General features: G+C 45.8%; 1 protein-coding gene across 7 annotated transcripts in view; it reads left to right on the top strand.

Annotated features, from left to right (window-relative positions):
- The window catches only part of WASF2 (WASP family member 2), a 74925-nt gene extending 62738 nt beyond the window's left edge, over window positions 1–12187 (top strand). For all 7 annotated transcript variants that reach the window (XM_074217983.1, XM_074217987.1, XM_074217988.1 and 4 more), the window contains 3 exons: window positions 1967–2122; window positions 6461–6975; window positions 8063–12187. In XM_074217983.1, coding sequence (XP_074074084.1) covers window positions 1967–2122; window positions 6461–6975; window positions 8063–8220 — 829 coding nt within the window. In that variant the 3' untranslated portion in view covers window positions 8221–12187. The remainder of the gene's footprint in view (window positions 1–1966; window positions 2123–6460; window positions 6976–8062) is intronic.
- The last annotated feature ends 15150 nt before the right edge of the window (window positions 12188–27337 follow it).

Below are 27337 nucleotides of genomic sequence, written 5' to 3' on the forward strand. Positions count from 1 at the left end.
TCAAAAGACAGATCTGAATTCTTCCTTACTCCAGGTCCAGCACTCTACCCCTTAACATCACTAACTGCCTAAGAGACCTGGCCCCTGGTTATTTAAGAGTATTTCATCAGGGCTCCAAATTCCTGCAGAGACGTCCAAATTACAGAGATCCGGTAATGAATTGTGTATGTTGACTAAAGCCCAGCCTAATCAAATTCATTATACTCAGACTCAGTATTTGAGTCTTGACCACAAGGTGATGGAATTTTTTGACCACAGAAAGTCTTGACTCGCTGCTAAGATGTGTGTTAATGAGGTTTAACCTGCATCTGTGGAAGATGTGGGGCACAACCTACCTGCTGTGCCCCAAATCATAGCATATTAAGGTATGAGGGCACAATACAGTTTGAACATTGTCATCCTTCCTGTCCTCCTGGCCAACTGAACGCCATTATACTTGTTGATATACTTTGAGATTAACACCTAAGATGTCTGAGTTAGTGTTTTCTCAGGACTTTTCCCAAGTCAGATCTTTGTGATGGTGATGACCTTTTTCTGCCTTCTTCAAGTCTGTGTTTTGACCTAGTCCCAGGCATCCATTGGACAGGGCAGATGAATATTGACTTAGGGCCTCTGACTGGTTGGTTTTCTTCCCAAAAGCCAGTTTACCTGAGACCTAGTATGACATGGGCAGTGTTTCATCTAGTGAATTCAAGTAGATTCTTATTTTAATTGGCAACTTATTTTATTTAATCTTCGATCAGCCAAAAAGCATGTGGATCTGACTACCTCTCAGCAACTCAGGTTCATTCTTTGCTTTTTCCCAATGGAAATCTTTCTTTGACCTTTGATCATTTCAGAAGTTTGCTGACTACAAAATTATGCTGTTTGTCTGTCACATTTTTGTGTGTTCACTGTACTCCATAGCTCAGTTTTTGCCCTTGGCCATGAGACAGGCCTTGGGCCTTAGGCATCTATTTCCCTTAACAGTGAGTACAGGGTTTAACAAAATAGGGTAGTTAAAATAATCCTCATCTGTGCTGTGCATTCAGGTTTGCAGAGCGCTTTTCTGCAAGAACTGTGCAAGGTAGATTATATAAGTGATATTAGTCCCATTTTACAAATGAAAAAGTTTAAGACTTGGAGATGTTAAAGGACTTGGTCTGCTAAAAGTCGAAACAATGATTTAAACCTTCTCAATTCCTCATCCCCAGATGCTCTCTATTAGGTCACATCTCTTAAATTCTAATCCATATTAAGAGCAAAAGTGGAAGAGGATGGGTTTGCTAACTATGTGACCTTGCTGAAATCACTAAACTTCCCTGGGCTTCCATTTCTGCATCTGTAAACTGAAGGCAATGGCAAGATGATCTCTATAAGGTTCTTCCCAGCTCCAAAAATCAATCCTCTGGTGCTGTGATACTTTTAATTATAGTCTTTGAATCCAACAGCAACAAAGCTGAAGTTTCTCTACATACTTGAGGGAGGCAACATGATAAGTACAGTGGAAGAAATATGATCATAGGACTTGGGTTCAAATCCTACCCATGTTGCCAGCTGGGATATTGACCTTCTCTGCACCTCAGGGTCCCCATCTGACAAGGGAAAGAGTTAAGATTTAAACACCTCTGTGGTCCCTTCCAGATCTAGATCTGTGATCCTATAATAAGGTACATGAAACACAGCCAGATTTCCTGCCTGGACTTCCAATCTAGAAAGTAGTGGAGCTCAAGAGAGTTCCCCAGCATCACTCTGTGAGTCACCTGTGCCATGATGGAACATTATACTGTGAGACAAAATTTAGAGGTAGACCTTTGGAGGTCATTTTCATTGAGTTTGGCCCTTGAGCTTTCCTGAGGAGTGAATGTAAAAATGTTCCTAAAACTGCCTACCTGGAGATCAGCTAGAAGTTTCCTTTTGGGAAAGAAGAAAGAAAACATAGTTTGAACCTTGAAAATGACATCTGTGGTGTTGGGTTTCTTTATAGGTATCCATCTAACCTGGTGTACCAGAATGGAAGCATCGGCTCTGTAGAGAGTGTTGACACAAGTAGCTACCCACCTCCACCCCAGTCAGACTCCAATTCTCCAGCCTCTCCCTCCTTCCCTGATGACAGCTTGCCACCGCCACCAGTGGAATTCAGGTAAACTATTTCCCCTCCTTATCCCATATCTATTCCAGGGAAGAGCAAAAAAGAACTCAGTAATTAGATCAGCATCACCCCTCCCCCAGATATATCTCATGCTCAGTTAAGTTTGGCTAGCCCACAAATTTGAAAGGTTCAGTACTTTGCCAATCTTAAAGTGCCAGCTCTGTCTTGATTATTGTTATTGCTTTTGTGGTCATTAAAATGACATTCCTTAATTTTTGACATAAGTAGGGAACCTCCTAGGGCCAGAAACTTAAGTCTTCCCACCTGCTCCAATCAGACACAGAGAGAGAGAGAGACAGAGAAGGAGGAAGAGGAGGAGGATGGGCCAAGGAAGGGGACACAGGTTATAGAGGTATCTGGTCCCTATATATTTTCCTATAAGTGAATGGGCCACATGTGTTTAGTTGCCTCTTTGAGTCTTATATAGACTTTATAGGATGCCATAGTAGATAGAGCGCTGAACTTGGAGCCAGGAATGCCGGTGGTCCCATGCAGCCTGATAGGGGACTATGTTACCAAGCCTGCTACTGGCTGACTGTGTTACCACAGGACAGCTGCAGTCTCTCTGAGCCTTGGTCCACATCTCTGTTAGGAACTGGAGTACTTCTGAGGCCCAAATTTAAAAATGTATGGAAAGTACTTTGAAAACTTTTCAAGTACTATGTAAATATCATATTTCATGTTTTTATAATGCTTAAAGGTTTGCAAAGCACTTTCTTCCCCTGCCCCATGAAGTAGTAGTCTTAAGTGTTATTATGCCCATTTTTCTAGCTGAGGACATTGAGGTTCAGAGAAAAGTGACTTACCCAAGGTCTTATGACTCAGACCTGTGCTCAAATCTTGTCAAAGAAATTTTGAGCAGTTTACCAGTTAACCCAATGTAGTTTATGTGTGATCCAGATCCCTCACTTTTTCACCTTCTCTTAAGGCCTGTTAGCATTTCTAACAGAAATCGGGACATGAAAGGGACGCTCCAAATCTATTTATTGGCCATTCTGGCAAAGATTTGTGGAGGAGGAGGTTTGAAAGTGATGGTATAAATGGTGTTAGAGATTCTGTGGATTTACTCCATGTACCACATTCCCTTCTTCCCTAGGAACTTTTGGCTCATCACTTAGAGCATATGAGAGATACGTTTTCTCCTTGAATCTTGTTTGATAGGACATTAGCATGCATTGAAGGCTCCAGTCCTAGTGTTTTGAAAAACCACAGTTTTTTAAATCCTTTGGTCCCCTTGTCAGACCCTACGTTCCTTGCTCTCTGACTCACTAATCCCAAATCACTTTGCTTTATGGAAATAACATCTCTTTTGCCAGCTCCTGATGGAGCTCAGGCCCTCAAGATGTCAGAGAATTTATGTGGCCAACCCAGAGCCCAAATGCATGCTTCACTAAGGAATGTCTGAACAGAAATGATGCCAAAAGGAAAGTCTTTATAAATAAGAGTGTGGCTCAGAGCTTTGCAGTAGGGCCACAGACATCCCCTGAATCAGTCTCATTTCAGGAATCATATCCCTTACCATCACTCTGAACCAGAGTCAGTTTCTGTCTTTTGGGTTGAAACACTCCACTGATGCTGCTGGGGTTCAGAGTCCTCCAGTTCTGCTATTGTTTGCTTTAGAGGTTCTTATTAAATGGACACTTAAGTACTCATTATGTAGAGAGCAGTATGCTTTGTACCTGAATCTATGCCCTCAAGGAGCTTACTCTCTGATAATGGAATAAAGCAATGCTTCCCAGGCTAATTTGACCATGGTATATTTTGGTACTTGAACTGTATTGATAGAATGCATTCATATTGGTCTTGGAAATCTGGCACTGTGGAGCTCAGGTAAAATGTAGAGCATAGTGAATGAAATTAAGCCTATTTTTTCCCCTTCCAGAATTGTTTGTACAAGAATTGTGATACAACAATCTCTTTCATATTTCAGAAGGGGGAAAATATCCCCATGTAGACATTTTTGCAAGTAACCCCTGTGCATACCGCATGAAACATCTGGGTTCTTTAGAACAGGGTTTAGGAAATGCCCACTCACATCTGGCTAATCTGACTTGTCCTTCAGGCCCCATCAGTGTTGCAGTGAATGTGAGTGATTTTAATTAAGGACAGACTGTGTCCAAGGCATGGGGAGGATTTGTATTTTCAATCAGATTCTTTCTTGCCTCATCCTTGTGGGAAAACTAGCCTTATCAAAGGACTGTGTGTTTCCATCTCATTTTTTAGTCGTTTCTTTATATGTACCACCATATAAATTGAAAAGGGTTAGGTATTAAAAGGGGCAGCCCCAGTCCTCGGTGAATAACCTGAACATTAAACTCAATTTTTGCTCTTCAAGTGATATGGTGATCAAGGGTTGTACATTCTCTCCTTTTGAGGGCATTTTTTTCCCAGATAACTAGCAAATGGTGAGGTACTCCATACTTCCACTCTCCTGTGGGTAGATTTTCCAAGAGCACTTTTTTTTAGGGATTGCAAATTGACTAGTTTTGGTAAATGAGTACAGTTTTCTAGTGCATTGATCCCCTTGCTTTCGTGGTGGCTTCAATATCTACACTCCTTCCCCTGAGATTGATATTGCTTGCTTGCTCTTGCTCTTACTCTCCTTCCCTCCCCCTTTTCCTCCTCTTTCCTCTCCTCCCCCTTCCCCCTAATCTTCTCTCCTTGCTGCCACCACTTCCTCACTGCCCAGTCAGTTATTCCTGAACCCCATAAGCATTGGCTTTGGCCCCCAAGGTCATCAACAGTCTCTTTATCTGCCAGTGATAACAAAGAGCTTAGCTCTATCTTGATTTTCCTTAAACCACTTATGACAGTTGAGACTGTGGACTATCTCCTTTTGGCTTTCTTGGAGGCCGCCTCTTGTACTTCTGTTTCATTTGTTGGTTCTTAAATGTTCCTTTGGCCCTTTAAATGTTGGCATCCTCTATGGATCCAGCCTTAATCATCTTCTCTTCTGTCTTTACACCCCTAGCTTCTCTTCAGAAGTGTAATCCCTTATTTCCAGTGACCCTCCCACCTGAATGATGGCAGAGTCAGGTCTAAAGTTGAACTCAGCTTTTCTCCCAAACCTGCCCTGCTGCCTAACTTTTTTATGTCTTCATGACAGTCCATTTCAGTCGTTTGACCCCTCTGTATCATCTAACAAATCCAATCCATTGAATACTATCAACATTTACTAAAAGTTTCCACACTCTAGAATATCTAGAATATGTCTGTTCTTTCTCTCAAATCCCTGGACAGTCTTTTTGGGCTTTGTCCTTATCTTTTCTTCCTGAGATTATTGTGACAGTGCCCTATTTAATCTTCCTGCTTTCATTCTAAACTCTTTTCTCATAGTTCATTCAACTCAGAAAACTTCAGAGATTCCTCATTGCTGTAGGATAAAATGCCAGATTCTGGCATTCAAAGCCTCTCCAATCTGGCCCCTTCTTTTTTCAGCCTTCATATACAACTCCTCTTCATATATTCTATGTTCCAGCCAAACTACATTTTCCTTTATCCTCCTTTCTCATCTTGTTCCCCTTGTTTCTCTCCCTTTGCCTTTGTTCACGCTGTTTCCCATACCTGGAATAGATTTTCCTTCCCATTTCCCTCTGTTGAAATCTCACTTTTCCTTCACTGCTCACTGCTGCTTCCATTCCTCCATGCTTTGCTTGAACTCTCTTCCCCTACCCCATCTCAGGTGAAATGGATACCTCTCTCCCTTGGATTTCTCATAATATTTTACCTGAACCTGTCATTTAGACTAAATAAACTCCTCTTATATTATGATCACTTGTGGACATATCTTTTTACCTATATAAGGTATAAATTCTTTGGGAACAGGGGCTTTATTATTTCTGTATTTGTTTAGAACAGTTCCTTGCAAACAGGCATTTAATTTTTGTTACTGATTGAATGAATGATATTTATCTTTAGCCTTTGTGTAACTGTTCTTCCTACTTAATCATAAACAGGTTTTCTACAAGGTTGAAAGCCTATTAAAGGGGCGGCTAGGTGGCGCAGTGAATAGAGCACCAGCCCTGGAGTCAGGAGTACCTGAGTTCAAATCCGGCCTCAGACACTTAATAATTACCTAGCTGTGAGGCCTTGGGCAAGCCACTTAACCCCATTATGGCCTTGCAAAAACAAAAACCAAAAAAAAAAGCCTATTAAGAGCTTGTAGATCTAAAGTAGCAGAGGGGCAGAGGATGATTACTAAAGATATCCTTTTCTTGGGAATGAAATTGTGTAATCTCCCCAAATGAACTCAGATTGAAGATAGTGTAATGGTAGTCTTCTCCAATTCCATCTCATGGTGATGATGTCTTTGTTTTCTTTCTTCCACAGCTATCCAGCAGACAATCAAAGAGGGTCTGGTTCAGCTGGACCTAAAAGATCCAGTCTTGTCAGTCCAAGCCACCCCCCACCAGCTCCTCCTCTTGGCTCCCCACCTGGCCCCAGACCAGGGTTTGCTCCTCCTGCTCCTCCACCTCCACCACCAATGACGGGAGTCCCACCACCACCGCCACCTGTTGGATTTGCATCTCCAGGGACTCCACCACCTCCTTCTCCTCCATCTTTCCCCCCTCACCCTGATTTTGCTGCCCCTCCTCCCCCACCTCCACCCCCAGCAGCTGACTACCCTTGCCTTCCACCTCCTCCTATAGCTCAACCAACTGGGGGTGCACCCCCACCGCCTCCCCCTCCTCCTCCCCCTGGACCTCCACCCCTCTCTTTCAGCGGCAGCGATGGTCAGCTGGCCCCCCCACCGCCACTTGCGGATAGCTCCACATCCAAACCCAAGTCATCCTTGCCTCCTGTGAATGATGCCCGAAGTGACTTACTTTCAGCCATTCGTCAAGGTAAACCCCTTCCATTTTCGGGGCCACGGTGGCTTGTCTGTCTGTAGCATCTCTTTAAACTCCACTCTAGAAAAGGTACAACCCACAGCCCAGCCTTCTTCAAAAGCTGGGACCCTTAAGTCTTGTCTAGGGGGATCAGGTTTGTGCTTCTTAGTTCCAAGGACAAGACCAGAAACAAGGGGCACAAGTCAAAGGGAGGCTAATTTCACCAGAGTCTAAGGGAAAATTGGTTGTTATTCAGACCTGGGTCAAACCAGAATGGGCTGCCTCAGTAAGCAGGATGTCCCTTGTGTCAAAGGACTGCTTCCCAGGGAGAGGGGAGTGGATCCCTTTGAGATCTACAGGCTCCTTTTACTTCTGGGATTTTCAGAGGGTAGAAATAGACATGGCTGAATTCTTCCACTTGAATTTCTTTCCACTGTGGCCTTAAGGAAGGCCCTATGGCAAGACTGGTTAGCAGTGTCATCTCACCATCAAGGAGCCATGGGAAGTGGGTTACCATCCATGTACCAGAAGTAGATGATTCTCTGCTGTCAAGAAACTTAGGGCTTGGCAAGGACAGAAGGAAGGCCCACACAGTCCTTGATGCAGAGATTGATGGGCCTCAGACAGTCTTCTTCTACAAGATCACAAATGACCTTCAGTTTTACCCAATATGATTGCTGTTTTCTAAGAAATTGAGGGTCAGTCTTTCCAAATGTGGGGTCTAGGAAAGGAGGAATTCGTGGTAGACTGAGGTGCGTTTCTCTTGGCACCAGGGGTTTTGAGGGGTGCTGAGGGTGCTCTTGCAATATTGTTTACTTCGTTGTTTTTCTACACTTTTGTCCCACTTGCCCCTCCTTTTCTCCCTTTTTCCTGCTCCCCCTTTCTCTCCCTTTATTTCCCTCCCCCCTGCCCCTGTCCTTTTCTTTCTCCCTGTTCCCCCCACCCCCACTCTCTGCCTGTGCCTTAGACCTGCAGGGGCCTCCCCTGGCATTGCTCAACCCTGCTGGGGCCCCTCAGGGCTAATGAGGTTTTCGTGCCCTGGGCCAAAACTGTCCCAGCTCTGGAATGATTCCCTCTGCTCTGCGTTTTTCTCTTGGACCAGGCTTCCAACTTCGTAAGGTAGAGGAGCAGCAAGAGCAGGAGAAACGGGATGTTGTGGGCAACGATGTGGCCACCATCCTGGCCAGGCGGATTGCGGTCGAGTACAGCGATTCTGAGGATGACTCCTCCGAGTTTGACGAGGATGAATGGTTCGATTAGCAGTGCCCTTCAGCAGCAGCTCCACCTTCTGCTCTGAGCCCACCCATCAGAGCCCAAACAGAGCCATTGACTTCTTCCTTCCCCTTAGTAACCAAAGATGCACCCAAGTGCTTTCTGTACACCCCTAGTGTGTGTTTTTCCCAACTCACTTCTTAGGTTAGAAGTCACCAAGAACATCCTAACTGGTCTTCCTCATCTGGTCTGGAAAGACCGGGCAGCAAGGAGACCAAAGTCCCATTCTCCATTCTCTTGCTAAGTTGCTTCTTAGCCCCATTCTCAGATTATGGTTTCTTTTGTAGGCAGGGGAAAGTGCCTTTCATTGGGCATCCTAGGGATATCCTTTGCCTCCTGGGTTTAAGTCTCACTTTAGCCCCTATGCAGGTGCAAGGCAGGTAGTACTGATCCAAGCTCCCCCATCTATCTCCTGGCCTGGAATCAAATCCTCTCAGGAGCCAACCAGGTGCTCATTCCTTGGCCATGGTGGTCATATAAAGAATGGGATGAGATCTTGGTAGACAAGTAAGGGTCTTCCCTTTTAGGCTGGACCAAGAATCATCCATTCTAGAGTCCCCATTGGTAGCCTTCCAATTCCATTATTCTCATAGAGTGGTGTGGAGGCCCAACTTGATGCCAATGAAATTGTTCTGTATTTTGGTAGGCATCTCCCTATGGAGCATCACCTTTATTTTTTCTTTGTCATGAAGGAGGAAAGGACGTCCTGCATCTTGGACATCTTGGAACAAGTCCTTTCCAAAAGTCCTCCTCCAGGCCCACAGAGCTCAAGAAGTCATTGACTCAGTGAGAATGATGCCAGACTGGCAGAGCTGGCTGATTAGGTACTCTCTGTGTGACACCAAGGAGACTAGAGAATTAGAGAACTAGCCCTTTTGGCTAAGGAGGAGGATTTGCCCCAGGTTCTAGATAGCAGAGCTGGGCCTAGCCCCCTCTCTCTTTTCTAGCAGGTTTGCCTGCACTATTCACACACTGAGTTTTAGACTTGCTTCGAGCCTATCACAGTCCTTTCACCTTCAAATTAGAAAAGAAATCCTGGGTCTTGGGGACTTGTCCATGGTTCCACAGGATCTAGCCAAGACTGGAATTCAGATCTTGAGTCTCACTTTAGGAATCATTCAATTACTAAATGCTCCCTCTAGAGAGGGGTAAGAATTTCATTCTGACCTGTTCAGTCCCAGGCTTTATGCTAAATAGAAAAGATTCTTAGGGGGTGTATGCACCAGTCTACAATATTAAACAGTCTGGAGCCACCTGCCCTGATCAATAGACCTCTCTCCATGCATCCTAGACATTGTCCCACTCCAAATTAATTTTTGATGTTTTTTGTAGTTCTCACTTTATACCTGTTTGTGTCCCCCAAATTCAGGAAGGAGTCTACCAGTTACAGATCATAGTCCCTGCTGCCTTAAGGGGTCTGTCAGTGGTAGAGATTAAGGGAATATGAAAGGATAGAGGTCTTCTGTCCTTGTCCCCAAGCTCTATTTGGTAGCTGGAGTGGGTAGCACATCTTACTCTCTGCCACCTTCATCCCCTTCCGCAAGATGAACACATTAGGTGCTAGTACGCAGAACTGGTCCAATAGGAGCCCCCCCCCCCCACCTAACTAGCCCCAGAATCATGCCTCTCCTGTTGTCAGAGCCCTGAAACAAAGAAAAGCAGGCTGCCTCTCTCTCCAGTAGAGTCAATAGTTGCAGTGATTGCCAAAGCCCACAGAAACCCCTCTGGCTAGATGAGGGGATGTATAATCACTGGGAGATTGTGCCTGTCTTCCCCTAGTGCTTCTCCTGGATTTCCTTTTCTTTGAACCCCAAGAAGGAGAGGTGGAGATGGAGCTGAGGAATGGCAGGCCAGCTCATCTTATGCCCCCTCCCCCACAAGATCAAGGGTCTTCAGCTTGGGTCTCACCCTGTTTATCAGGCTTGGTGGCCACTTCCCAGCCTTTTTCCCAGCCTGCATCTGGGAAGCCTTAGAATGGGTATTTGTCTCAGACCTCAGATGGTTTGGCCATGGAGCCAGCCGCCCAGCTGTCAGGAAAAGAACAGCATTTCTGCTGCAGAGCCGGGCCTTTAACAGGGCTGGGGGGGTGGGGGCGGCATCTCTGGTCACCGGAGCCAGAGTGAGACTGACCGGCTTGGTGTTGACTCCCACTCCCCCCCCCCCAAGGGGAGCCAACCCCTCCCTGCATGGTTGTGACCTTGAGAAGGGGCCATGTTCTCTGGGTTTCAGAATCCACACATCACGTCCGTGTGCAAGCCCACAGTGGGGGGGGGGGGGAGGGGGCTGGCTGCCGAAGGTAGGATTAGATCATTAGCTCAGTGACCTCCTAGGGTTTCGCTGTGCTGCGTTCTCCTTCTACAGCTGGCTTGGTAATGATCTGCAAGTCCCGGAGTGCAACTGCACAGCTCTGCCCAACGCTCTCATTAAAATCTGTGCAACCAACCTCGGGGCTTTGTACCAGCAACCGCCCAGCTTAAGCCACCCTGGCTTGTGGGGCTCCCGGGCCCAGGCAGCAGAAAGGTCCTCGGGGCTCTGCCTATGCAAATGTGCCCCAGGAAAGAGAACAACAACAAAAAAAATCATGCTTTTTATTCTAAAAACTTACTGTTCCTTTAAGAAAGGATGCTATGCAATTAACCATGTGTCTGTGAATCCTCTAACTGCACAATGCAAAGTTTAGTGATTATTTTAGAGGGCGGGAGGGGGGGGTGACCCAGGCCCAGCTGAAGCCATCCCTGTTGGCCTGGGCTCAACTCCCGGTCTTCGCCGGCAGGTCATGGTAGATTCACGTTCACTTGTGAAATGAACACATTCCAAGGGAGCATCCCCAAGGTGACTCCCAAATCTGAAACTCTGAAACAGCTGGTGGGGGATCTTGTCCTCCTTGAGAACCTGCCTGGTCTCCCAGGAATGATCTTGTCCAGTGACACTGGGGAGCCCAAGCTGGTTGTCAGGGCTAATGGGAAAGTGCACCTGGTTCTGCACTGTATCCCCAAGCCCTCAGCACTGCGGTGACGGCTTGTCCAAATTAAGAGCTCCCCTGGCTCTGGTGACCCTGCTTTAGCATTCTCCCTGTGTCTTCACCTAGGCTGCTAGTCTACCTCCTGCTGCAGCACCCCCGCTGGCCCCAAGGCAGCTCTTGTCACAGCTGTGCAAGGGCTCATCATCACCTAGGGTTGGCCCCAAATCCAGGAACGACCTTTACTCAGGAACTGAATATCTGGAGAGGTGGAACACCAATCATAAATGGCCTGGCTGGGGGTGGGGGTGACAGGAAGACATGGGAGTCTTGGAGCAGGCGCTACAGATGCATGCCTCTCATGTGCCTCATATTAGTTCTTGCGGTGCCTCAAAGCAGGGTAGGGAACAATTTTGTTATTGCATTAACTTTATTCAGTTAATTCACTTGAGAAACTAACCAATTTTTACTTTCTGTCTAGAATGATGTAGACCTAGAAGAGCAAGCTGTAATGCTCCCAGAGTGCCTTATTTTCTCTGATATAAATATATTTATAAGGACAGATATTCCAGTGGTAACTTGGGCTTCTTGGGTGAGTCTGTCATGCTGAGATTTAGGGAGAAATAGGTGTGGGTGGATGTGTGTGTGTTGGGAACGGCACTGTTGCTGTGAGAATCCCTCCATGCCAGGCAGTTGAGCTGGATTGCCAAGTATTTGGTGAAAGATTCCAATCAGTAGAGGCAAGTCAGACCTTGGATATGCACAGAACCAAGGTGCAGCTGAACCCTTGGCCTCTGGCCTCTCTGTTCCTGTTCCTCCCAAGCCTTGAGAAAGGCTCTCGGTTTTCTGGAGCAGACCACAGCTACGTGTCTGGTCTCATCCGCTTGTTAATCGCAGCCCCGTGCCCCCCCAGAAGCCCCATGGCAACATGTTCACGTATAAATACTTGCAATGTAAACATTTTTAAAAATTTGATAAAGCCTTTCTAGCCAATCAGCCATTGCTTTTGGTCTTTTTCTCCAAGGGAGCAACAGGAATGTTTACTGTGTTGGGTGGCAGGTGGTGGGCTCGTGGCTGGGCCCTGAAGAAAGCCCACTGAGGGCAAAGGTGGCGTGGGGTTTGGGCATCACACACCGTCAAGTCATTGGTCCGGGGAGAGGTGGGTGAGCTGTGTGAGTGGAGACACGCCAAAGGCCAGGAGCAAGGTCCTGGGGCCGTGCTCCGTCATGGGGGTGTCCTCCTGAGGCTCGTGTGGAAGGAAGGTAGAGCTGAAGAGAGGGCTGCCTGGCTGGGGTCGTGCAGCTGGTCCAGAGCGGGCCCCGAAGGCTGTCCGAGGGAATGGGGGGCAGCTTCCTACTTCCCAAGGAGGGGGACGTCTCCAACCCTGGCTGGGGCGGACATGCTGGCAGGAATGCGAGACGAAAGCTGATGCAGACGCCAGCATCTGGCCCGCATCTTTGCTGATTCTCCGACCAGAGCGACTTACCTTAAATAGAACCCTTTCCGGTGGAATCTGAGAAGAGCCTCTGGCCTCTGCCCCCTCCCCCAAGCTCCTAGGGTTCGGGGAGGAGATGGGGGGCAAGTTTCGTGTTCTGACCCTGAGAATGACCTGTTACTAGAGAGACACGGAATGGCTGTTCCAGGCAGCTGCCGCCTGTGCTGACTGACCCTGGGGAAAGGGGAGGCGGGGGGCGATTTATGAGCAGGGGCCTGCGGGAGGGGTGGGCACTCCTCCGGTCATGCCCGGCGAGGCCCCGCGGCCCAGCTGTGCCGGAGTCACCCACCGGCGTCCCGGGAGACCGGGGCCAGAAGTTTCTAATTGTCAGCAACTGCTGCGTCAGCCGCTCTGAGCTCATCGGGGAGGTGGGGACCGGGAGGAGGGAGCGAGCGGGGACTGGGGGAGCCGGGCCCCCTCCGCCCCCGGCCCCCGCCGGGGACATGCCGCTGTTTAGTCAGCACTCGGCTTCCTGCGGCCACCGCTGACTGATGGAGGGAGACGCCGGGGAGCCGCGGGACAAAGTGCTGTCAGAGACCGCCCTGTCGGAGGGGGCGGGAGGTGGCGGCAGAGACTGGGCCTGGCTGGGCCGCTTTGGAGTAGAATCTCTCCACCGCTGGCCTGGGGGAGCCCAGGCCGGCCGCACGGCAGATCTGGAGGGGGCAGAGGAGATCCGGATTGTGTGCGTGCCTGCACACACACACACGGACACACACGCACATGCATGCACGCACATGCACGGACACGCACACACATGCATGCACGCACACGCACGGACACACACACACACACACACACACACACACACACACACAAACACACACACACTGATGTGGGCCAAGGCTCTACCACTAACCAGTATGCAACCTTGAAAGAGTAACTTTCTCTGGGCTTCATTTTCCTTCTCTGTCAGAGAAGATCAGACCAGATGTTATTTAAGGTCTATTCCAGCTCTGACGTATTCTTAAGCCCTTTCCAGCTCTGACAGTCTGTGTTCTGATAGTCTGTGTATTCCAAGGACCCTCCCAGCTCTGACCTCTTGTGTTCTAAGGACCCTCCTATCTCTAATATTCCATGTTCTAAGGAGCCTCCCAGCTCTGACATCCCATGTTCTAAGGACCCTCCCAGCTCTGACATCCTGGGTTCTAAAGACCCTCCCAACTCTGACATCCCATGTTCTAAGGGTCCTCCTGGTTCTGATGTCTGTGTTCTAAGGACTCTCCTGGCTCTGACATCCTGGGTTCTAAGAATCCTCCTGGATTCCAAGAATTCTCCTGGCTCTGACATTCTGGGTTCTAAGGGCTCTGAAATTCTGTGTTCCAATGTCCCTCTTAGTTCTAAAATTATTCAAATTTTTCAACATTTGAGGGCAGGAAATATTCCTGGGAGCCAAAGGTGGTTTCTGTTCCAGGTGCCCATAGGGACCTCCTGAAGGTTTGAAGGATTTGAAGAATTCATTTGTCAAGGTGAGGCCCAGTCCAACTCCCCCTTAGGTGACATCTCAAACACCCCATTCTTTAGGATCAGCCCCCCCCCCCCCCCCCCCCGCCATATCTGTCCACCAAAATATCCTGGAGTCATGAAAAGAGGCTTCACTAGGAGGAAGGAGGCCCGAGTCCCCTGGTCTTGCAATCACTGACTAGCTGGGTGACTTTGTCTTCGGGTCCTCTTATGCAGGAGTCCTATCTGGAATGTTCTGGAGAAGAGGACCTGCAGCCTCTGCTAGAATAGGCTTCCAGTGACAGCAAACCCTCCCCCCATTCCCAGGGCTGCCCCTTCTCTTTTGAGATGTTTTTGTTGAAAAATTTTAGTAACAAGCTTCCCTTTGCAACTGACCCAGCCCCCATCCCCAGGGTTCCCTTCAGGAACCAAACAAATAAATCCCCCCTTCCTCAAACCAGAAGGGTTTAACCCTTTAATCTCCAGTCACTCCTCTGAGTCTTATCCCAAAGTCATGATAATGATGACAAGCCAGCATCTGCAAAATGCCTCCTCTGGGTCAGATCTTGTGCTGACTGTTTTACAAACACTGCCATGCCTGCTCTGGCCATCTCCAGATTCCCCCCAGCCACTTTGGGCTGTTCTCCTTCCCCACTTTCCATTTCTGAAGCAGTTGATCAGATAGATCCTGAATCTAGAATCAGTGAGACCTACAATTCAAATCTGACCTTGGATACATAACAGTGTGACCCTGGGGAAATCATTTAAGTTTCTGTGCCTCAGTTTCCTCAACTGTAAAGTGGGTGTAATAACCATACCTACCTTACAAGGGTATTGAGAATTTGTAAAGCACTTTGCATGTTGCCTGGCACTATATAAATGCTTTTGTTTGTTGTTCAGTCATGTCCCTCTGTGACCCTGTGCATCTCTGACATAGGGTCTTCTTGGCAAAGATACCGGAGGGGTTACGTTTCCTTTTCTAGTGAACAGAGCTTAAGTGACTTACCCAAGGTCACCGCTAGGAAGTTTCTGAGGCTTGCTTTGAACTGAGGTCTTTCTGCTGACTCCAAGCCTAGCACTCTCCAAAGAAGAGTGCTGCCTAGCTGCCTCCTAGAAACGTTTGCTATTATGAATAGTTCTGGAACCATGATCAAATCAACTCTGCCTCTGTTTCTGGGTGGAGTGGATCAAGCTACTTACTCCCTGTAAATTCACTCACCATCCCCATGACTTTTAGGAATCAAACTCCCTTTCCTTGTCATCATTCTATTTATTGAATGTGTATATTCTTCTAGTAGAATATTAGCTCCTTGAGGGGCAGAGAATGTTTCATCTCATTAGATTTTACTCATGATTTCAACCTTCCCCACTTCCATCCTTTTGTAAATTAAATAAGCATGCCTTTCTATAAGTATGGGCTTCTGCCCCAACTCTCACCACAATATAATCACAGAAACCTGGATTAAATCTATTACAAATATAAATTAGGTGTATATTGCTAATCAGTGTGTTGGGAATTATAGTTTTGGACATTGTATGTAAGGCAGATGATATCTCACCTTGGGATATATATATATATATATATATATATATATATATATATATATAGTGACCCATGAACCATAGTCTAGTGATGGGAGGAGTCTATTGGTGTGGGGGGGGCAAAAGAGGGAGAAGAGCTAGTTTCTAGCATCACCCTCTGTAACATCAAGGGATTGGACTTCAGAATTGGAAGGTTACTTTCCTTGTTGACATTCTGTGGTTGTATAAAATATTATCTCCTCCCAATATGTGCTTCAGTGCATCCCCTTGGGGGATGTCTGCTGTGGAGATGGTCAGGGTGGGGTCTTTGGAGCCTGGAGAGGCCCTTGGTAGACAGAGTCCCAGAGAATTTGGACTTTGGCCCAAGACGTTTTGGAGTGGAGGCCCTTGGGAACATTGAGCGAGCAGTCTCAGCTCCTAAGAAGCTTCATCGTTAATGAAACCTAGACAATGTGCAGAGTGTGAGAACATGTGAGTGTGTGTCTGCCCATGTGTGAAAATAAGAGCCATCCATCTACACTGCAGTCCTGGGTGGGGACACGTGTGTGGGCACATACGTGTGAGAGACTTTGGTGTCAATACATACGTGATATATACAGATGCATGTGTGTATATTTGGTCATGCTGCAGGTCTGTGCTGCCTTCCTAGATCAAAGAATATTCAAGTCAAAAGGGACCCCAGAGACTATTCATACAAGCCTCTCCTTTTGTGCATGAGGAAACTGAAGCCCCGAGAGGGAACGGGGGTCTGTGCCAACCTCAGCCAATGACTGGCAGAACAGGGCTTTGCCTGGTTAGGTCTTTGCAACATTTTCCTCCACCTTTACAGAGCTTATCTGTGTATGAATCCATAGGTGTCTATAAACATGGGTCATGGACATGAATGCAAGGATGGCTGCCTTCATACACGTGTGTGGGACCAGGTCCATGTGTGCAGGTGGAGAGGCACTGGAGATGTGACTGCTTGGCATAGCCATGTTGGAAAGCCTTCCTGGGCAAGCATGCCTGGGTTTGCTGATGTGGGCCAGGTTTCCTGTGTTGGTGCATTGCCCCCCCCCCGCCCCTCCAGCTCCCCCCGCTGCGCTGCAGATGCTATTCCCCAGGCCCAGACTGCTCGGCCAATTTGCAGCCTCTTGCTCCCAGCTCCTGAGAAGGCCTCCAGCAAAGTCAGAGGGTTGGTGGCCAATTAGTGAGAGGGGTTAATGGGGGGCCTGGGACCTTGGGTGGGGGTGGGGGGCTCTGGCAACCCCGAGGCCTACCTGGGAAGGAATCCTTGATGGTTGTATCTCGGCCATGTCAGAGAGAGAGAGAGAAAGGGGGTGAGGGGGAGTCTGTGGATCTTAGGTGCCTGGCTACTGCCCTCTGCCATATCTGCCCAGATATGTCTCTACAGGCGTGTCACACGTGTGTCCTGCTTGTCAGGGCCTTGGGCCTGTTCTGTGCAAGAGTCAGTCTGCATAAGTGTGTCCATGTACAGATACATCTATTATGCTTACACATCTCGGGAATGAGCATGTACCCCACGGCTGAGAATGTGCGGGTAGATCTGTGGTCAGAATCATCGGAGCCCCAAGGGACCTTTGAGCCCGACAAGATCTGTGTCTCTAGTAGTATGTATGACAGGAATGTAGATTTAGAGCCGGACAGACCTCACGAAACATCTAGTCCAGCCCCCCCTTATTTTACAAATGGGGAAACTGAGGCCTAGGGAGGTGAAGTGATCTCTCAAAGGTCACACGGCAAAGGGAAAAGAGTGAGCATTTACATGCTAAATATTATTATGATTTTAGGGAAATATTATTTTACAATTGGGTAAACTGAGGAAAACTGGTTAAGTAATTTGCCTAGCTACCCAGCTAGGCAATGCTCAAGGCTAGATTCCCCTCAGAGCTGGGATTCAAATGTAGGTGGTGTGATTCAGACTCCATCAGACTCTCCACAGGGTCCAAAGGCTTGTCTCTGTGTGAGCCCCTGTGCAAACATGCCTGTGTTGGGGGGTGCACAGTCTGGGTACAAGAGTAGGTGAGTGTGTGTGCTTTGGGGCATGGATGTGTTTAGGCATGGGGAAGGGGAGGGGGAGTGGGAGAGAGAGGGGGAGGCTGTCTTGGTCTCTGGAGGAGAGTATGACAGACAAGCGCCTCTCTGCTCAGCTCACCGTCTCCAGTGGGCCGTTCTTTTTGCAGAAGCTCTGAGCCTGGGCAGCATCTTTCTCACATGGCTAGAAGCTGTTTTCCTCTTGCTTATTAGGAGGAGATGGGCCTTGGCCCCAGCTTTGGGGAAGTGTGGGTGGGTTATGATTGCTCTGCTGAGTCTGAGTCCCCACACCCAGCCTCGGGGTGCCACTTCCAGGCCCGGCTACAGCCTGGGGTCCCAGGCAGCAGCTGAACCCTTGGGGAGGAGGCTGCAGGACCCCTGCATCCATTCCAAGCAGCGTCCCCATCCTTGAGCTCAGACCTAAGACCAAACTAAGCTAGAAGCTGTGGCTAGCAGCTCAGACTGCATTACCGCAACGCTGTGTTCTCCACAGGTAACAGCAGATGGTACTGTTTCGCCCAGGTCACTGTAGCACAATGGATCGTGAGCTGGTTAGCTTCTTGGGAGGGTCCTGAACTCCCCCAGCCACCCCAGGGAAGAATGCAGCAGGGCTGTCAGTCCTGGCCCCGGCCAGAAATTCACTGGACACTCAGAAACAGCCCGCAGAAGTAGGGCAAGGGAAAGGGAGGCAGCTTCTGCCTAGTAATCTCCATTTCCAATCAAACAAGGAGGGTGTTTCCAGCCACCTCCGCCAAGGGGCCAGGATTAAAAAGCAGGCTTATACCACCTTGCTGTTTGCCCCCTTAGAGTTCATTGCTTTGGGCAGCTAGATGGCACAGTGGATAGAACACTGGCCCTGGAGTATGGAGGAACTGAGTTCAAATCCAGTCTCAGACAATTGACCCTAGATGTGTGACTCTGGGCAAGTCATATAACCCCATTTGCCTGGCCAAAAAAAAAAAAAAAAGATTTCTCTTCTTCCAATTTCCCCCTAGGCATGGACTTGAGGAGGGGAGCTGCCAAATTCCTGTCCCAAAATTGCTCTGTCATTGTTGCTATCATCATACCCCTAAGGCTGAATGTTGCTTTGGCTTGGGGAAACCACTGGCCACCACCTCCCTCCTTTCTCTGTGCTTTCTCCTCTTCTTTTCACAGAATCTCCTTTTAATCCTGCCCAGGAGCCAACTCATGTGATATTTCCTTGCTTCAGGAGATGAAGAAAAAAATTTCCAATCCCAGAAGTCTCTACAGGTTCCAGATCATTCCTCCCCCGACTAGAGGAAGCATTATAACATTCTTCCCTGGGGTTTGGAAGTTTTAGTCCCTTATAAAAGCAGTTTCGAGAGATGTGGCATCTACAATTATGCAAGGTAGGATGGAATGTTTATCAGTCCATAATAGAACAAAGGTGATGAACCCAGAATCCCAAGTAATCATCACAATTCTCAGAATGGCAAACAAACGTTAACAATGAACACAACAGATGTGGCACATTGCAAAAAAAAGCATCCTTTGGGGGCAGCAAGGTAGCGCAGTGGATAGAGCACCAGCCCTGGAGTCAGGAGGATCTGAGTTCAAATCCTGCCTCAGACACTTAATAATTACCTAGCTATGTGGTCTTGGGCAAGCCACTTGACCCCACTGCCTTGCCAAAAACAACCAAACCATAAAAAAAAAAAAGCATCCTTTGATGGCTGCTTCCATTCCTACAGGTCAGAGTTCCAGGCAGAATACAACCTATGACCATTGTGCTGCCTCAGGGTCATATCCACAGAACAAAAGCAAGTCCAGCAGCAGTAGCAGCAGCAGCAGCAGGTCTCATGAATAGCAGGCTAGGCCAAATGGCAAAAAAATGCATCCAACAGTGACCTATAGGTGGAACCACACAACATGCATGATAAGACAGAGTAAAAATATAATATATAATAAGCAGAGGCATACTTAAACAACATGTTTAACAATGAAATTAGATTGTGAGCTTTTTCAGGACAGGGATTATTTTTTTATCTTTTTCTTTGTAACCTCCCCAAGTGTTTAGCACAGTGTCTGACTACACTAGGAACATAATAAATGTTTGTTGAATTGCTGACCTATATAATTCCATTCAAGGAGGGTCACCGTTGGTATCATCATCTGGCTACATGTATAGTCATTTTTCCAGTAACTTTGGGATATTATAGCTGGTCTGGTAATTGGATGGATGATCCTAATCTTCCAGGGACTTGTTATCCTTATGCTAGTGGATAGCATTAGCCAATCATCAGAACAATGATCTTGTTTACCTAAATCTCATCCTGTAAGGCAGGGGCATGGAAATGGGTCCCTGTCTGCTAAAACATATTGACTTCAAAAACGACAAAAGAACATGATCTCTATTGTATTGTACTTTTATTCATCTTGTTAAACACTTCCCAGGGATATTGGAAGTGAGGGGAGACTGGGGAGTTTTGCTGGCCCAAGCTTAATGCTTCTTCTCTAAGGAACCCAGGTTGGTTTGCAGTGTTGCTATGGCCTGGGTCTAGGGGATAGGTCTTTACCCTAGGGGATTCTTTGGTTGAATTACTAGGCAGAAGTCACCTTGGGATGCAATCCTCTCCTATTATTTGAACTGGTTATTGGAATATAGTCTTCTTTTTTTGAAAAATCTGTATCGCATTCACTGTCTGTGACAGTCTTTGCATGATTGGCAGGTGAACTCATTTCCTTATGGTCCAATCAGGTGAGGATGATGTCTATGAGTCCTGACCTGCTCATTCAGGAGACCAAATGGCTCACTGATTGTCAATAACTCATTGCTGTGAATTGTCTTTGCAGGTTGTCTGTTTTATAAACAGGCAAGTTGCCTAATCTCTTCTCGGAGAGATATGGGGTAGATTTCCTTCAGTCTGTTCACTTGTGTGTCCCACAAACATCAAGATTTCTTAGCAGAACTGTCACTTCATCAAAGGTCTTGACAAGCACAAACATCATATCACTATTTATTTCAGCATAATTCCTAACTAAACACATACTTAGGTGCTAAGTTTCTTTCAGCTTTTCTCGACCTCAATACATACTGGTTTTAAGTGTCTGCAATCTCTCCTTCCTCAGGGTCTCCAAAAGTCTAGGCAGGGGTGGCTCATGCCCACTCAAACAAGGAGGGCGTAAACCAGGTGAAATTCTTGGTGGCTTTATACATATAGACGAGAAAAGTCCCAAAATTTTTGTTCTAGTCTCAGTAGTCCCCAACACATGAATCCAAGTGCATTTGAGACATTCTGGTTGCTGTTAGGGTGGACCACTGGAATCAGGAATTTGTTGTAGTCCAGGTGTTCAAGTCACATTTGACTCTTCAAGCCCAGTGCTCCCTCTAGTGCACCATCTAGCTGCCCAGGAATCAAAAAGACCTGAATTCAAATCTAGCCTCCGACACTTAAGCTAGATGACCTTGGGCAAGCTGCTTAATTCTGTGTGCCTCAGTTTCCTCATCTCCAAAATGAAATAATATTGGTACCTACCTGCCAGGATTGTTGTGAGGCTCAAATGAGATAATAATTTTAAAAGTGCTTTGCTAATCCAAAAGTGATTAGATACATGCTAGCTGTCATTCTGGGGTCTTGGTCCCCCTGAAGGCAGAAAAATGATATCTAGTTATCCTGATCTCAGCCAAAGTCAATCTCTCTTTGAGCAGCATGCTTCCAAAGTCTCGACCTTGCTCTTTAGCGTTCCTGGAAGGAAGTCCACACATAGAAATACCTTTCCCACAATCAACTGAGGCAACTTCCCGGGTCCTGGTTGGGCTTGTTCCTTTCTACCTAGAAAAATAGTCCATAATCACCAAGAATTGACTGGTTTTTCTTATTATCTCTTTCCAGAGATAAGAAGTCAAAGCAGATAAATTTCAAAGGTTTGTTGGTCCTTAGAGTTTTCAAATATATAGCATATGTTGGTAGTATTTTTCTTTGCACACAGTGCTTGCAGATCTCCCAGGTCTTGGTAATATCTTGAACCAGAATGGTCTATCTCTTACTAGCTCTGAGGGATTGGATTCATATGTCTGAAGTCATCATGCAGAGTTTTCATGCCCAAGGAACAATACATGTTCCTGGTGGGATTACTCACAGTTCAAGACGTTGCTCTGATGATACCACTTCAATGTCTGCCATTGCCACAACAGTAAAGTGCCTTCAGAAGACTGGTATTTGAGGCTTTCGCCATCATCTTCTTGCTTCTTGCTTCATAATTCATGCCATCCTTCACCAAGAATCTGCTCTTTTTGCCAGTCATCTATGAAAAACTGAGGCATGGAAGGTTGGTTCACTGAAATAAGATTCAGATGTGCTGCAGGTATGTGATCTGGGAGAAGACCCAAACTTTCAACTGTACTGCCACCTGCTTGCAGTCCAGTTCTTTGGTTGTTGTCTATTGTTTTTATACCTCCTTTAGATATCACTGATTTGATGTCCTGTGGTCATCTAGACGAGACAACTATATTTACGTTAGTCTTTTCTGGTCTGTAACTGGAAAGTTGGGTCCCCAGAGAAAGCTGTTAGATCTTCCCTCAGGATTCTAGATGGTAAACTTGGAGATATAGTTTCCTAATGCAATAACTCAACGAGACCCTTCCTCCCCTTTGATTATCAGTTGAGATCAATTAGTCAGGCAATTTCATACAATTAGCTTTTAGAAAGGGATATTGACAAAAGTATTAGAGTAGTGAATAGTATTAGCCAATCATAATCCTTGTCAGAATTGTAGTCTTGTCCACCTTTATAAACCAAACCCCAACAGACTCGCACAAAGATGGTTCAAAATATCCCCTCAAAATCTATGATACTGTTGGGATGGCTAGGTGGTGCAAGTGAATAGAGCACCAGCCCTGGAGTCAGGAGTACCTGAGTTCAAATCCGGCCTCAGACACTTAATAAGTACCTAGCTGTGTGGCCTTGGGCAAGCCACTTAACCCCATTGCCCTGCAAAAAAAAAAACTTAATAAAAAAATTAAAAAAATATCCATGATACTGTCCTATCAGGTCACTCAAAATCCAGGAACAAGTGTTCTCAGGCTTAAAGAGATTATTGTGGCAGAGAGATGATCCACAAATCCTGGATGTTTTCCTTTATGGAGAATTTCTTGGGCATCATATAGTTTTCTACTGGGCTCTTTCAGAACCTTTCCTCAGCTTACCTAGATTGTCTTTGGCTCCCATTGCAGTCACTTTTACTACCATAGAGCCACTGCTGCCTTAGAGTACTACCAATATGCCAGTGAGTAGTCCAAATTCTCTTGCCCTCAAATACCAACATTCTTACTATTTTATATAAAACCTGCAAGGTGTTACTGTGCTTATTGTCTTTGATGGATCAATTTGATTCAATAGAGATGATCTCACTGTTAATTGTATCTAAAGGTAGCTACTTTAAGTGGGGTGGAGTGATGACTCAGTTACCTTCCCCTCATCCTTACAGCTCCCCCCAGGTCAATATTTGCCATGTCCAACAAATCCACCAGAGTGTGTTTGTCATATCTGTTGTTCCAAATCCTGGATAGCTCTCTGGTGACTGGGGGGGTGGGGTTCTATATTATCCATTCTAACTGCCTTCTTCAGCACCTTGTGTTAGAGTTTCAAGAAAAGTCTGTGAGGCCAGATTGTAATAAAATCTGTCAATTCATGTTCTCTCATACTTCCAAATATGTGGTGATAAATTTAACAAACAAACCATTTTTAACAACGTTTGAAGAGGTTATCACCTGCCTTGCTTTGCCTTCCCTAAGCCCAAAACAACAATGAAAAGAAAAAGAATAGAAATTCAAGCCTTCTCTCTTGGAGGAAAGTCTGGTCCCTTATGGAGACCCCTGAATACATGAGGTTCTTTCCATAGAATTGACTGGAAGTCACCCCTATGTTCTGATGGAAATCCACACCAATTTTATTGGCACTTGTGGATTGACCCTATCCACTAACTCCATGGGTAAGAAGGTCTACCATTCTTCTCCTATCTTTGAGTGAGGGTCCCTCTACTCTGAACCTACATACATAGCCTGGGTTAAATCACTAGGCTGACTTGAAAAAGAAAGAAAAATCAAGCTTTTTTTTTTTTTCAGAAAGAAAACTTAGTCCCTACATAGATTCCAGAGCATGCAGAGAATAGGATTCAGAAGTTGGCTGAAAGTGACTTTCTCAACTTTGAATGAACAACCAAAAACTCTTCAAGGATTCTTGTAGCACATTAGGTCATCTATGTGGGTCTGGATCAAGGAATTTTGGAGTTTATGAACAGAGAAGTGGAACACTTATGAGCGATGTCAAGATCAAGGAAGAAATGACCATCTCTATGTGTAGCTGAGGCGAACTGGATAAGTAAGTCATATAAAATGAGTAGATTGAGAAATTAGACTATTTGAAGGAACATAAATATGTATGTTGATGACAAAATTTCTAGGTATCCCATGCTATATGAGGTAAATCTAAATTTGTCTGGGAGACTCTGTGCTAAAAGTAATTCCTTGTGAGGTCTTGGTGAATTTCCTCTGAGTCTCTCCATCAACATTTCTTCCAATGGATCCCTTCTAATTCGAGGGCAATCCAAATGGACTTTCTAACTCACCACTCATCAGGTCAATTTTTTTTTGTTTTGTTTTTGTAAGGCAATTGGGTTAAGTGACTTGCCCAAGGTCACACAGCTAGGTAATTATTAATTTGTCTGGATTTGAGCTCAGGTCCTCCTGAGTCCAGAGCCGGTGCTCTATCCACTGGCCATCAGCTACCCCTAAATGGGCAGATTAATTTAAAGAAAACATACTCAAAGAGGTGCAAAACTCCCCAAAGGAATGAGACACTTAGAATTGGTTACTCAGAGTTTCTAGGCCAATAGATAAACCTTATCCTATGGACCTGTAGCCCATTAGGATCTCAGACACGCTGTCTGGACTCATATCACAGTCTAGGACTGCTTCAAAATAAATAGAAAAACATATGAACATTTATGAGCTATCCTAACATGCTCTAGGCAAACTTCTAGATACCAGCATTTGACAGATGCAAAATCTATACTTCTCATATTAGCCGTAATACTCAGACTAGCTACAGAAATATAACAGATATCAGTAAATCAGCATTCAAAAATAAATCAGCAAACAAAAATGATTTCAAAACAAAACCATGTCTGACATGAGGAAATACACTGGAAAAACTGACTGCTCTATAGTTATAGTCTAAACTGAAAAAAAGCAAATAATGTTAAATTTTTCTCTAGTAGGTCACCAACACTATTGAAACCCACTAAGAGAATCCTGAGTGGAAATTTTTCTAGTAACTTGGGGGTATGAGGGAAAGTCTAACCAGTGCTGGAAAGATTGGTGAAATTTTCATGAGGAGGGATCCAGATCTCAGGGAGTGCCAGAAGATGACAGGTGTGATGAAGGATGTATGCCCATGGGCCTGTTCAAGAAAAGTGTAGAGGGCTGGGCCTGGAGTCAGGAAGTTATTGAATCATTTCGGTTGCAATCCCATTTGGGGTTTTCTTGGCAAAGATGCTGGAGTGGTTTGCCATTTCCTTCTCCAGCTCATTTTACAGATGAGGAAACTAAGGCAAATAAAGTTAAGTGACTTATCCAGGGTTACATAGCTAGTAAGTGTCTGAGGCTGGATTGGAACTAGGGAAGATGAATTTTCCTGACTCTAAGCCCAACAATCTACAAACTATGGTACATGTCACACCTGACCTTTTCCATCTTGCTTTCTACTTCTCTCGCTGAAGATAGGGGTTTCTCCTCCCTCTCTGGTTCTCCTTATCTCCTTTTAAAGTCCCAGCCCAAAGGCAGCTCCTATACCATTGGGTATAGGATAATGGGTCTGCTCATTGCTGCTCCAACTCTGCTGCCTGTGAATTTGAGTCAATAATGTAAGCAATGGGCCAAGCCTAGGTAATGAGGGCCCAGAACAAAGCAAGTTCACACCTTGTTAAAGTTCAGAGTATTTCCCACCTTGTGGAGGATTCTCAAGAGGGACCTAGGGCTTACCTGACTACCCTGAGACCTAGCTGCATCACACACACACACACACACACACACACACACACACACACACACACAATGACCCCTACCACTCATACTCAAATACTCAAGCAGCAGACAGACTGACCAGACAGGACATTTGGGTTCTCTTCTCCCAGGTTAGAGATCCAGGAATGATGGATTACTTAGATATGAGCTAGCACAGGAAAAAATGACTACCTTTCCTCAACCCTCTGACTCAAGGCAAAGGGCAATAATCATCTTTGGACCCAAGTGAAACTGAGAACTCTCTCCTGACCTGAGGTAAGCACAGGTGATTAGCTTTCAACTAAGCAACTTGTTGGGCAGAGGCAATGAGAAAATAGTCTCTCTTCCAGGGAGTCACCCAAGATCAGGGAAATAGAGAGGGGCCTCTCACTTATGTCTGGTCCTCCACGAGTCAAGAACGAACACACACACACACACACACACACACACACACACACACACACACACACACTATTTTGCCACAGGATCACATTCCACAAATGATGCCACTCCCCTTCCCCACTTCTCTTTACTGCCCTTGAAATAAACTTGGGTTCTAGATACAGTGGAGGACTTTTATTTGGAGCAATCTACCCCTAATTGGCCAAATGTAACAAAATGCAAAGGATCTTTTGAGAACTATTTACTAATCTACCACATTATTGCCCAGACAAGGAGGATCTAAGCATTTCAGTATCTAGCAGAACTGCTCAGGAAGAACTCCTTAGAAGCAGGGCCTCCTCAGGTTTTAAAACAGTTTTTTTTTACACCATTAAAGGACACAGATCTGAAATGATGGTGAGTGAATCAAATGCCGTCTCCCTTCTGGGGTTACTGCACTCCTACAAGAATGCATCTGTAAGTTACAGTAGGACCCTGAGTGGGGACTCAGGCAACAAGGGGAAAATATGGGTTTGGCTTCTTCACATCCTACCCTTTGGCACCTGATGATGCCCCAAGACTCCTTTTATTTCACCCCTATCAGGAGAAATGGATCTTCTTGCTATAATTGCTGTCCTCCAGCAGATGGTGATATTTACCTTAAAAAAAAAAAAAGCACCAGTTCTTTGCTATGGAATGATGACACAGAACCTCAGCTGAGTGCTACAGCTCTTTCCTGATTCCAGGACATTAACTGGTTGCCGAGAGGCAGATTTTGGCTTGTCCTAGCAATTATAGTCATCCCAAAAGTGGAAAGGCCTTCCTGGGGAGCTTGATGATGACAAGATAAGGAAAGCAAAATTAGGTTCATCTAAAAGATACGGACATTTTAGAGGACTGCAGGTTCAGTATGATTCAAGAATGCGGCATGGTAGCCAAGAAAGCTATTGCTGTCTTTTCCTATTCTGAACATAACACATATATATGAACTTACAAACAAAACCAAAGCATGATCATTTCCACATATAAATTGGAATACAAAATGAGCTTATTTGTGAAACAGTAGATTTCTATTACCTTGTGCTTGTTTTTTAATAGATAATAAATTCAACTAGTTATGTACAAAATTGTCTAACTTATGTGTTTCCTCTTGAAAATCCTTCTTTTCATTGTATACTATTAAAAATATTTTAATGGTCCTCCTCTCTTTTTTTCTTTCTTTGGGACAAGG

The sequence above is a fragment of the Macrotis lagotis genome, chromosome 1 (genome assembly GCF_037893015.1).
Source record: "Macrotis lagotis isolate mMagLag1 chromosome 1, bilby.v1.9.chrom.fasta, whole genome shotgun sequence".
NCBI lineage: Eukaryota > Metazoa > Chordata > Mammalia > Peramelemorphia > Peramelidae > Macrotis > Macrotis lagotis.